General features: G+C 42.2%; 1 protein-coding gene across 1 annotated transcript in view; it reads right to left on the bottom strand.

Moving 5' to 3' along the window:
* The window catches only part of ATP10A (ATPase phospholipid transporting 10A (putative)), a 150,006-nt gene extending 138,694 nt beyond the window's left edge, over positions 1-11,312 (bottom strand). The window contains exon 1 of the mRNA XM_053384120.1: positions 11,192-11,312. Coding sequence (XP_053240095.1) covers positions 11,192-11,238 — 47 coding nt within the window. The 5' untranslated portion in view covers positions 11,239-11,312. The remainder of the gene's footprint in view (positions 1-11,191) is intronic.
* Positions 11,313-12,576: the final 1,264 nt, after the last annotated feature.

Raw genomic sequence — 12,576 nt, 5'->3', positions numbered from 1 at the left:
TAAGTGGGTGGGGGCTGACAGGCAACTTGGCTCAGAGGAAAAGGTTTATTCCCCCTCCCCTAGTTACAATCCTGATCCCATTCGGAGGTTCCTAAGGCAGTATTTAAAAGAACTGGGCAATCTGCTGACAAATCAGCACCATTTCATCAAATATACCAGAGGCCACGCGGGGTTTAGCATGCTGGTTTGACAAAAACCAAGTATGTTCAGAATTTACCCGGAACAAAGCCCTTAGGACCCTCTCGTATTGATTTCTTTGTTTCGCTGCTTGAAAACATCTATATGTCTTTAACTCGCTGTGCTTTTTCCCCCCTTCTCAAGGTCCAGCTGAATGAAAGGAGCTCCCAAGAGGTGCATCTGGGTCCTTATGCAACGTCCATTAATTTCTCCTGGCCATATGCAAGCGAATATCTTTGTGTGTTGTTTCTCTGGTTGATGGTTTGATTCTGCAGTGGTGACAAAAAGAAAAGAACTTCCCTTTCTCCCTACACACAAACACACACACACACACACTGCTATTTTTCTAGAAAAAAGAGGTTCCGGAACTCACCATGAATGCTTGTGCTCTTATACAGTCGTACCTCAGAAGTTGAACGGAATTCATTCGACTTCCAAAACGTTCGGAAACCAAGGTGTGGCTTCTGATTGGCTGCAGGAAACTCTTGCAGCCAATAGGAAGCCATGGAAGCCGCATTGGATGTTCGGGTTCCAAAGAACGTTTGCAAACCAGAACACTCACCTCCGGGTTTGCAGCGTTCGGGAGCCAAAACGTTAGACTTTCAAGGCATTCAGGATCCAAGGTACGACTGTAGTGGCACTGCACCCCACCCCCCTCCTGAGAGGTGCCAGAACTGAGATCTGGTGAGTTCCAGCTGAAAAATGGCCATATATATATATATATATATATATATATATATATATATATATATAACCTTAAATGTGAGGGGTTTTTCTCCCTCTGGATACCTTTCCCTTGCTGACTTCTCAAATATAGGATTTAATGCACAATTAGGACCCTATCTTCCCAGGGTGCTTATTTTTCCTGGTCCTATTCGGGTATTTAAATTCATGCATGATACTGTATAAGATCTCCTTATCTCAGTAGCTCCTTCTGTATAAGATCTGTATAAGATCTCCTGATCTCAGTAGTTCAGTTGCCTATCTTCAGTTTCTGTTAACTCCTTTTAGAAACTCTCGGCTTTCCCCCTCTGACTTTATTTATTTATTTATTATTTATACCCAGCCCATCTGGCTGGGTTTCCCCAGCCACTCCGGGTTGCTCCCAACAGAATACTAAATACACGATAAAAAAATCAAACATTAAAAAGTTCCTTAAACAGGGCTGCCTTCAGGTGTCTTCTAAAAGTCAATTAGTTGTTTATTTCCTTGACATCTGATGGGAAGGTGTTCCATTTATGCAAAAGACAGTAAATTCATTCTGCTAGAAGCCATAGGTATTTTGACCCAACTTAAAATGGTTGTTTTAAAGCCTGCACTTAACAGCTTCCATTGTTAACAGGCAATAATAAATCTTATGTGTAGGACGAAGGGCACACAGGAAGTGTGTGGGCAGGCAGTTTTTGCATATAAGATTGGGAAAGGGTAATATAAAACCTCATTATTCAAAATCTGAGAAGAGAACAATCTAAGGTGACATGGGTAGGTTTTCGCAAGCTGAAATGAAGATAAATAATGACATGCAATAAAACAACAACAAGGAGCTCTTCTAATTGCAATAATTATTATTCCAAAAGTCCTCAAAAAAACGATTACAGAGAAACAGGTCATTGAACTAAACACTATAGATTGATATGTGGGCTGGTTGTTCATCAGTCCTAATATAGCCTATTGTTGCTTAATAGTCCAGCAGGGACAGCAGGGCCAGATTTAGATGAAGAAAGGCCCTAGGCTACTCTCTTGTGAGGCCCCTCCCCATCCCCCACCCTCACAACTAGAGGAAAATGGAAGAGTCTTATAAACAAAACTGAGTGAAGCCAAGGATGATGGCGGTTATTTAAAATTCTGCAATTCACAATTTTTCCTTTAAAGAACATAAGAAATTATTGTTAAATACCATGGTGATTTTTTAAAAAATGCATAAAATTAACACTGAATAACTGAACTTTGTAAACCTTTTGTGGCCTGGGCAGCCGGGTCTTCCTGTTATATACCTGCTGAGATTGACAAGGCATCTGACCCTCACCTGAATCTCATAGCTCTCCTGATGTGTGCTTTGGTCTGCAGCCACAGTGTGGAAATAAAGGATGAGATTGCCCACCAGATACCAGGCACTCCAGTTTTCAAATTAGGCCCCAGTGTTTTGGTTACAATCCCCTTCTCAATTATGTAATCAATTTTAATCTCGAATTTAAATCTTTCTTATTTGTTAATTCGAGCAAGTAAACTATTGCTCTCACTTCATTACAAACAACATTTCTACCTGCAACACACTTGAGCAAACCTGCTCCTCTTCCTTTCATTCATATATATATATATATATATATATATATATATATATGCAAAATGCCCAGCAGTGCCAGCTTTCTTGAGCACACTTTGGGTTCAGATGACTGTGTCACTTCTACAAGTTTCCGTTCTCCGACTCTAGGTTCCCATTAAATCAGAACGTCAACACCACAAGTTGAAACATTTACTCAGAAATAAGTCCTACAACATTCAGTTGGGGGCTTACTCCCAGAGAAGCATGCATTGAATTGCAACCTTAAGTCAATCCATGAAAGGCCCGAATTCACATCTTTGTTGAGAAGTCTTGACCGTTCATTAGAGGACACAGGTTGCTCCCTAAATGTTCGCCCCCTCCTGAAAGGTGGCTATGAGAATTATGATGATATATCGCATGGCCTGAGTACGGTATGAAATCCAAAGCTTTTCTTGTTTATACCAGAACCTGGGCATTTAATAGCCTCTCAAAAGACAACCTTTTAATAGCCTCTCAGTTTTGCCTTGGGTAATGAGTATTACAGAACGGCACATATGGGACAAGGGAAGGGTATAGACTTAGCAAATGCATTTACATTGCAGTGTCAGTGAATCTCCATGCTTGGAACAATCAAGGTCAGAGTTTATGACAGTGAAAACTTACTATTAGCTATATTTGCTATATAGGGTTCTTATTGCTATATGAAAGGGGAATTTGTCTCCTCTCACAGAGATATGCTTTCACTTTAGGATTACTATTAGTGGTAGTAGTAATAGTAGCAGGGTTTTATTCTTTATTAAGTTTATTAATCACTTTACACAAGCAACTCAAAGCAATAGTAAAACACAGACCCTCTAAGTGTCCCTATTTTCCAGGGGCATTCCCGGATTTACAGAGGCCGTCCTTGTTTCTGATTTGATCCCGGAATATCCCGCTTTTCCTTAGGACGTCCCTATTTTCATTGGAGAAATGAGGGAGGTTATGGAGTTATGTGGCCCCACTGAGCCAAGGTGATAAGTAACTATGCAACCTTCAGAAGGCCTTGGAAGGCAGCCCTGTATAGGGAAGTTTCTTTAATGTTTAATGTTTTATTATGTTTTTATATATGTTGAAAGCCACCCAGGGTGGCTAGGGCAAACCCAGTTATATTATATAAGGTGTCCCTATTTTCATCAGATAAATGTTGGAGTTTATAAAATAATACAATGCTACAAACAAAAAGCAAAATAATTAAAAGCAAAGCACAATATGAGGTGATAAAAGGACTCCGCCAGAATAAGATTAGCTGCTGCTGACAGTCCTCAAAGATCTGTGTGTAACCAATTACTGCAAAGAAAAACGCTTAATGCCGTTAGTTAGTGAATGGGGGGAAGTAATGGTTTAAATCCTCTGGATTTCCCCTCCAAAATATGACTCAGAGCCAAAAGAGATTTTGATGCGAGAGAGAGCTGTGATAAGATCTTCCGGTTTTTCTGCTCTATACTTCAAATGAGATGTGGGAGGGTTTGATTTTACGAGAGTCATGGTGCTGAGGGAGGTGATGTGTAACCCTTCCCCCACACCATTTCCCTGATCTGAATTCCCCCAGTTGCTCTTAGACCAACTTGGGGGAGGGATATAAAGTTACCCTTTTCTCCCACAGCAGGTTTAATAGCAGATTTGGAGGGGAACACTTTACAATGGGGAAAAGAACGAACCCCACCCTACACCTCCCCCATGGCTGTTGCTCCAGTCAAAACCAGCAACCCTGATAAGAGGGTGAGATCTTTCTTTCTGCATCACGTCAGTTTCAGCCCTTCTGGAGAAACAGAAAATAGGATATGCTAGCTTCTTTCAGGTTAGATTAGAGAGACTGTTCTATATCGCTGCTATTTCCTCATGTGATTCAATCAGATTGCAGCAAATGCATGTTGCACAATTGCAGTCAACTGGGAGGTCTGGCACAATAAACCTGCTTCCCCAATACAGACTTTTGGGCAAAAAGGAAAGCGACAAGGAACTTGCTTAACTCAGTGTCGTCTAACTTCCCCACAACCAGCCAGAATGGCTGTTCAGTGAACAGTCAGTGTTGTCTAACCTCCCTGAAAATCAGTCAGAATGGATGCTCATTAAGTGAGTTGCCCTGAGGTCCCTGAGTGTATGTTTAAACCGGGTGCAATGTTGTGGTGAAGCATGCTTACTCGGAAGTAAGTCCCTGTGCTCAGTGTGCAATGTGCATAGGTCTGCCACAGCACAAAGCTGCTCAGGCAAACTATTCATCTAACATTGGTTTGTGGTTTTTTAAACAGTAACAAATTCATATACATCTAATTTCCTTTAAACCTTTGGGCTATCAGATGCATCCTCAATCTTTCCCTTTCCCACTTATCTGCAGAGGCCTCACAGACAGCTCAATTACCATATCTGCCCCAAATCCTTTATGTACCACAGCACTGTTTGTTTCAGAGCAAAAGGACCTGCCCACTTAACCATGCTAATTTATAGCCACGCTCCCTGGAGCCACTCGAGGCAGTGGCTAGAAATTTATCACTGTAAATTAGCTTTTCAAATCCATTGGAAGTAACAGCATTAAGGGACTGTTTCAAATTTGAAATTCCACTTAATTTTCTACACCAAAGTTATATAACAGAGCCTCTACAAAGACCCAATTTATAAAGGCTTTAGGTGTTTGAACTTGTGTAGCGGGGATAGACAGGAAATGTGGGAAACTTATACCTCCTGTTGTTTTTTTTACCTGTCTACAGAAATGTGGGCTCATGGGAGATGAGTTGACATTGCAAAGGAATGGCCCGTCTCTTTTTCCTTGTAAGTTTAAATTTGCCAGTTATTCATGGCTGCAATCCGGTTTACACTTTCCTGGAATACCCTGGGGATTTCCAAATAAACATGCAATAAACTTCTTAACTGCATATTAACACCTTTCCCAAGTACTGTATTAAATTACTATTGTTTATCAATTTCTGGAGTAGATGTATGAGCTACAAGAAGAATCTCTTGAACTTTTTCATGACTGCCTGTATGTTTTGAAAGTTGAGGTCAGGGATAAATGCATTATATGGCTGCAGCTACTTGAAAAATATTATCATGCCCCATTCACCACTCCCCCAATATATTATATACCCAGCCAGTTTTATATACAGTAAGCCTGCAACTTACGCACATTTAAGTTGTGCGCATTCAGCTTTATGCGTGTGGCAAATAAATAAAATAACATTTTTTAAAGGGTCATAAAGGAGGTTTTTTTGTGGGGGTGGGAATGACTTTGGCAATCCCACCCACCATGGAACCCAACGGGCTTTGACTATCTGCAATGTTGGCTTTAGGCACAATCCCTGGAACGTAACCCCCACATAAGTTACTGTATTTAGTGCTATTTTCCTAGAAAAAGAGGTGCTGGAACTCACCATGAACACTTCCCTTGTTCTCTTATAATGGCAATGGCACCCACCTGAGGGGTGCCGAAACTGAGTTCTGGTGAGTTTTGGCTGAAGAAAAAGCCTGGGCTGTATTTGACCGGCACAACCTGCCCATTGCTACAGCAGAGTTCTTACATCCAGTCAGGGATAGCTCTGGCTCTCAGCTTCCTCCTCCTCAGTCTCAGCCGGGGGGATGGGAAGTGATGTCAAAATTAGCATTAGCTGGTTCTGCCTGTCATTGGCTTTGCCTCCCGCTATTGTTGGATTCTCTGCTTTCCGCCCCACCAGTTACAATGGGCCCCAGTCGCCACTGAACCCCGTCCCCTAATATTCTTTTAGACAAGACATGTCAAGAGTTGAAATTGAAGCCTTCTTTATGTGCGATGTAACATCAAAGAAGCAGTCAAATACAACATTTCCTGTTTGCCCAGAGTGGACACACTGGGGAATGTTGCCCCAGCCAGGAGGACTTCCTGTCACACCTGGTCATCCTCCCCCTGCGTGTGACCAGGTAGATGGGTGTGACCCTGCCAGACCCTATAAAGATGCTAGTCACGCAGCCATCTCTCTCTTGCCTTTTGCTGTGTGCTGTCTCTCAGCCAGCAGCACACGGGCTCATCCCTCACAAGAGGATGAGCCCACACTTTTCTCTGTAACTGTAACTACAATATAAAGCCTGCCTTCAGCATCATACTGTGAGCTGAGTGTAAGTAAACCTTATCATTACTTTCAAAAGAAGACTGCTGCGTCATTATTGTTTCTAAGAGGGAACTAAAGGGGATTTTCCAGGAACAATCCAATTTGGAAAAGCCAGGCTGGATTGCGTAACTCAAATGGTTCTAAGGAATCCATCAACTAGCTTCCAGCAACGTGCAAGGGAATGTGCTCTGCTACTAGCTCACTAGCGTGAGTGAGGAAGGATAATATTTAATCAATATAACCTCTCCTACTATCTACAACATTCCCACACTTTACACTGCTGGTCTATGTATCTTCCCCCCATCTGCAGCCCTTCCTCTTATTTAGAAAGTCGGAGAAGACATCTCAGTATCTGGATTTTCACTCATGTCTCATCAATCCATGCTGCATGCATGGTAACTGGATAATTGTGGACCAATAAGCAGAAAACCACCAAATCTGCCATACAAGGATTTCCAGAGAAAAAATAAAGAGCATTGCAAAAAACATTTCAGTGGAATTCTGTGGAATGAGCTCAAGGGACTAATAGGGGTGGGGATAGAAGGTGGAAGCAAGGCTATCTATAAGACCTTGGCCATAATCTTTCCTCAAACATGAAGATTGCAGAGAAGGCCGTATGGACATGAAGAGGCTTCTAGGGAAAGATTGTGCAGTGTTTCCTGGAACACTCTTTTTCAACTTCTTTAGCTGTCTCTGCTGGAGGATGCACTACTTTCCCACTGAATCTTCCACAACCAATAATTGGATACAACTCAGAGAATGTGATGAAAATGATGTATAGATGGTACATTACACCAGTGAAGTTAGCAAAAAAATTATCACATGTGGTGGGAGTGTAAAAAGGTGAAATGCTTCTGGGAGATGGTATATAATGAATTAAAAAAAATGTTGAAATATACATTTATAAAGAAACCAGAAGCATTTCTCTTAGGCATTGTGGGAAGTGATATAAATAAAAAGGAATGTAAGCTTTTTTTAATATGCAGTAACAGCAGCAAGAATATTATTGGCCCAAAAATGGAAACAAGGAGAATTACCAATGATGGAAGAATGGAGAATGAAATTAATGGACTATGCGGAACTTGACAAATTAACAGGAAGGATCCGAAACCGGCGGGACCAGAAGTTCACTGAGGACTGGAGTAAATTTACAGACTATTTGAAAAGTATTTGCGACGACCAGACAACGTTTGTAGGTTTGCAAGAAGCTCTGTGAAGAATTAATATTAGAAATATTGTAAAAATGAAAAAGGAGATAGGCTATGTTATTAATATAAGGCAATATCAAGTTAGGAAATGCGTAAGAAGTGACTAAGACGGAGGACTATCAGAGGAGCTGATGGAAGTCCAATAAGAATGTATTTGTGATAAATTGTGTGGTATGTTTTATAATTTTGTATTTTAAATTTTTATATATATATATATATATATATATATATATATATATATATATATATATATAATTGGATACAACTCCCAGCACATTTTGACACGGGCATCTTCATTTTCCATCACTGTCACTAATGGCATGAAGATGTTTACAGTCTAAACAACCCTCTGGAGGAGACAAAAGCGTTTCTTTAGGATGAAGCTTTCTAACACGGCACAGCGCTGTTCGTGAAAAATATTGCTTCATATGTCCCACTGCATTCAAGAAGAGAGGTTGTTTGCTTTCCTCGAGGAAAATATGGCTCAAAACTTTACCACAAAAAAGACTGCAGGGACAAATCCCTCTTTCCTCTCTTTATGTAAAACGTTTTGCTCAGACGTGCTTTAACTCACTCTGTTTCCCCTGAAGGTGATGCTGTACTCCTCCTAGTTTGGCAAGGCTAAATGTGACAGCGACACTAATTAGTACATTTCCTAGCTGAATGTAAACATTAGTTGGAGCTGTATTTTTACATACCCAAGCAGAAAAACAGATGATACAACAGATATATTCCATCGCCCAAGATTTTGCTATTCTATTATGCTATTCATCTGAATCCAATGTGGTTTCATTTGAACACATTCCCACCAACATGGTTGGAAATCTGCTCCAGAGCAGTTCATTTCCAACATGTATCCTAACTATTTAAATAAAGGCACTGTACCCGAATAGGCATAAAGTTCCCCAAATAGAGCATTTTCTAGAAATTAGCTTTCCCATTTTAAATCAACCAATTAAGATAAACCACACTTTCATATAAAATATCACAAGGCGGTATACACATTTAAAAAAACAATATTGCAAAAAAAAAAACCATCCATAAGAGATGGTTGGCAAAGAATCTCAGCTTAATTGTACTAATCACACATTGTAGTTGCAATCCCATTATTTCAGCTACATACACTAAGTTAACATTTTCTCCACTTAACTTTCAGATTCAGACTGGTGCAAGATCTTATAAGTAGTAGATAGGAGACCTTCAAAATACTAGATCAGGCATAGACAAACTCCGGTCCTCCAGATATTTGGGACTACAGTTCTCATCATCCCTGACCACTGGTCCTGTTAGCTAGGGATGATGGGAATTGTAGTCCCAAATATCTGGAGGACCGGAGTTTGCCTATGCCTGTACTAGATGATGCTTTCTCAAAAGAAGACCCGAGAGTTGCAAATTTGAGCAAATGAGAGATGTGATTTGGTAAAAGACTTGGGGTTTTTGTGTGTGTGTGTTCACTGATATTTCGTCATATAAAATTATATATCACTCCTTTTGTGTGTGCCCTATTTTGTTTTTGTGTGGCATCATTTTCATTTTTTTAATTGTGCCTAGGGGGCCTCAAAAGGTAGAAGAGGCTGAGGTCACTCTGGACCTCTGAAATGGAGTGTCCCTTATCATTGAACATGCTGTTCAAGGCTGGGAGTAGCACCAGAGGCCCTCAAAGGCTTCGCCAGTATTTTCTGTGAAATTGACTGCACACACACACACACACACAAGCATGCCCTAGAACCTTTTGCGATTTGCACTTGTTCCATGGCATACACAAGACAATGCACAAAGGGTTCCTGAAATGCAGAAAATTTGAAATGTAAAGCACAATAGACATATAGCTTGCAGCAAAATAAGCAGTCCCGCGGAAGTGTGCAATGAGATAGCATTCTTTTTACTGCTAAAAATGATAGCATGAAATCAATATCTAGATATAATAATTTGGTACTTTTCATTTATTTCCCCTATTTATAGTTTATCCTATGTTGCAATCATCCCAGGGTGGGATGTAACAGCATTTGGTGTAAAACAAAAATTCAAACAGAATATGCACAAGTTAAGATAAAACCAGGGTCCTCAAACTTTTTCAGCAGTGGGCTGGTCCACTGTCCCTCAGAACTTGAGGGGGGCAGACTATTTTTTTTTTTGTGGGGGGATGAACGAGGGACAATGAGCGGCACGCGAAAGGGCTCCGGAGAGGGGTTGCTTTAAATGGTGGCAGTTTGAGAGGGGTGCTCAGCCAACTGCGGCTCCTGTGTCTTGCAAATGGCAGGGGCTGGTGGCGGCGGCGGCGGGACGACGAGCGGTGCGCGAAAGGGCTCTGGAAAGGGGCTGTCATCAACAAAGCCCAGCCCCCTTCCTCCTCTAGGCAGGGCGGGGAGAAGCCAGAAGGAGGGAGGGAGGGAGGAGGAGGCGGCACCGTGTGAGGGAGAGGGAGGGAGAGGGAAAGAATGCGTGCGCTGGCAGTCCATGCGCTGACAATCCACACGGCGATTCCTGGACCGTCTGCAGGCCGGATTTAGAAGGCAATTGGGCCTGATCCAGCCCGCGGTCCTTAGTTTGCCGACCCATGGATAAAACCAACAAATTTGATAATAAATCTATACAGTGCCACATGCCAGCATTTAAAAAAGTCAGTTCCAGGATTGGAGCCATTCCTAGCCACATCCCTGATGAGCCTGGCATAGATTCTATTTTCATATGCCTTCTATATCTCCCCAAAGTAGTGGGTTGATCTTCACACTTACGTTTCATAGTAGAGTCATCCTCCCTACACTTTAGCCTCAGAGCTGGGCTCTCACTTTTCACAATTTCAGGATCAGTAACAATTTCTTCCTTGGAAGTGACTCTTTCCCTGAATCTCCAGAAATATTTTTCACCAAGAACAAGCATTCCGCTTAAGAGCTGTGAACCTGCAGCAAGGAACCCCACATAAATAGCAGCTCCAACACATTGCTCTTTTGGAACGAGAGGCAATCCCAAAACGTCAGGGAGCTTCATTCCTTCCTTCGCTAGGATGGAATACATATTCCAGGAAACGAAAATGAGCACAAATGTTCATGCAGCTAAGTCCAGAATGACTCCTGTGGAAAAAAGGTAAAGATAAAATCTCCATGTTTTCCAGGCTTGGAAACGTTATATAATGGAAAGGCCATACAAAACAAGGTCACCGCATTCACAATGGAGGCTAATGGCATGAAGTCCTGAGCAATAACTATTTCAGAGGGAAAGGACTCATCATCAGCTAATGCTGTGCACAAAACATTTATCTTCTTAAGAGAAATTCTATGAGCAGAACAGGCAACCCAGAGCCCAATCCCTGCAAAGCCAGGTCTGCTGCTGCCCATGATGCTGTCAACATGCCACATTCTCCACTGGACACCGGCTGTGGCGCAGATGCACATAACGCAACCAATAAGAGCCAAGACAAAGGCACCTACTTGGAAGCAAGACGCCCTGCACAGCAAACATACAGGAAGGGAGCCATAATCTGCCTGGGGTGGTGCTTTCGCTTGAGTACAGGCAAGGCGGGCAACTGAAGGCATGCTGGAGAAAAACAAAGACAAAAGACAACAGTTAGATACTCAGGTACAATGTCTTATGGACATCCCCTAAAGTCTGAGCAAATAGTGATGCACAGCCATAACAATGCCATCATTCTAGGACAAATTCTACATTTCCCACCTTGAGACGTAGGAATGGGAAAGTCTGCTACATCTGCAATCACAGATGCCAGGAACACTGTGATGTTGGTGGACCATTGAGGAGCGCTGGATATATGTACCTACATGGTATTGGTTCTTCAACCGGTCTCTGGTACGCAGGGGCTTTTCCAGGTCTTTCTTCATGTGTCTGATCTCAGAGAAGACCTGAGAAGACTGAAACTCATCTGGATGGGTCACTGAAGCAATGGCCCCTTGGAGTTCTGAGGCAGTTAGAATGCAGCTTGCTTTGAATGCTCAGAACAACACAAATCATAACTCCAGGGTACTGGTCGTTCGGAACATCTGGCAACTGGAACTTTCAGGGAACTCCATTTTCTCCTTTACCAAGACAGACTCTATATTCAGAGAAATTGGAATTTTATTTCTTTCAACAATTTATATACCGCTTGGAGGCAGTAAGCTTCCGAGTACCAGTATGACTCTGGAACTTGAAAAAGACACTTCTTTGTTAGATGTAAGCTATGGGGAAGATGGGAGGCGGGTGGCGCTGTGGGTTAAACCACAGAGCCTAGGGCTTGCCGATCAGAAGGTTGGCGGTTCGAATCCCCACGACGGGGTGAGCTCCCGTTGCTTGGTCCCTGCTCCTGCCAACCTAGCAGTTCGAAAGCACATCAAGTGCAAGTAGATAAATAGGTACCGCTCGGCGGGAAGGTAAACGGCATTTCCGTGCGCTGCTCTGGTTTGCCAGAAGTGGCTTAGTCATGCTGGCCACATGACCCGGAAGCTTTACATCAGCTCCCTTGGCCAATAAAGCGAGATGAGCGCCGCAACCCCAGAGTCGGCCACGACTGGACCTAATGGTCAGGGGTCCCTTTACCTTTTTATGGAGAAGATTGGATACAAAGTGTGGAAGTAAACATTCCAAACTGCCAATCCCAAAGGAATGAACAAGCAAGATTTTTAAAAAAACGAATGGACAAACAAATACATTTCGTTGTTTCCTGCAGGTTTGAACACAACTTTGAATTACAGCAAATTTATTCAGTAGTACTGATGGATCACACCAAAGGTCCCATCTAGTCCAGCATCCCTTTTCTAAAAATGAAAAAGCCTTTTTGGGGGAAATAATGTGCTTTAAATGTATGGTGTGTATGAAGCCT

This window comes from Podarcis raffonei, chromosome 4 (assembly GCF_027172205.1).
Source record: "Podarcis raffonei isolate rPodRaf1 chromosome 4, rPodRaf1.pri, whole genome shotgun sequence".
In the NCBI taxonomy this organism is placed as follows: domain Eukaryota; kingdom Metazoa; phylum Chordata; class Lepidosauria; order Squamata; family Lacertidae; genus Podarcis; species Podarcis raffonei.
Note: the sequence above shows the minus strand (reverse complement) of the source record. Positions and strands in the feature narration are given on the sequence as shown.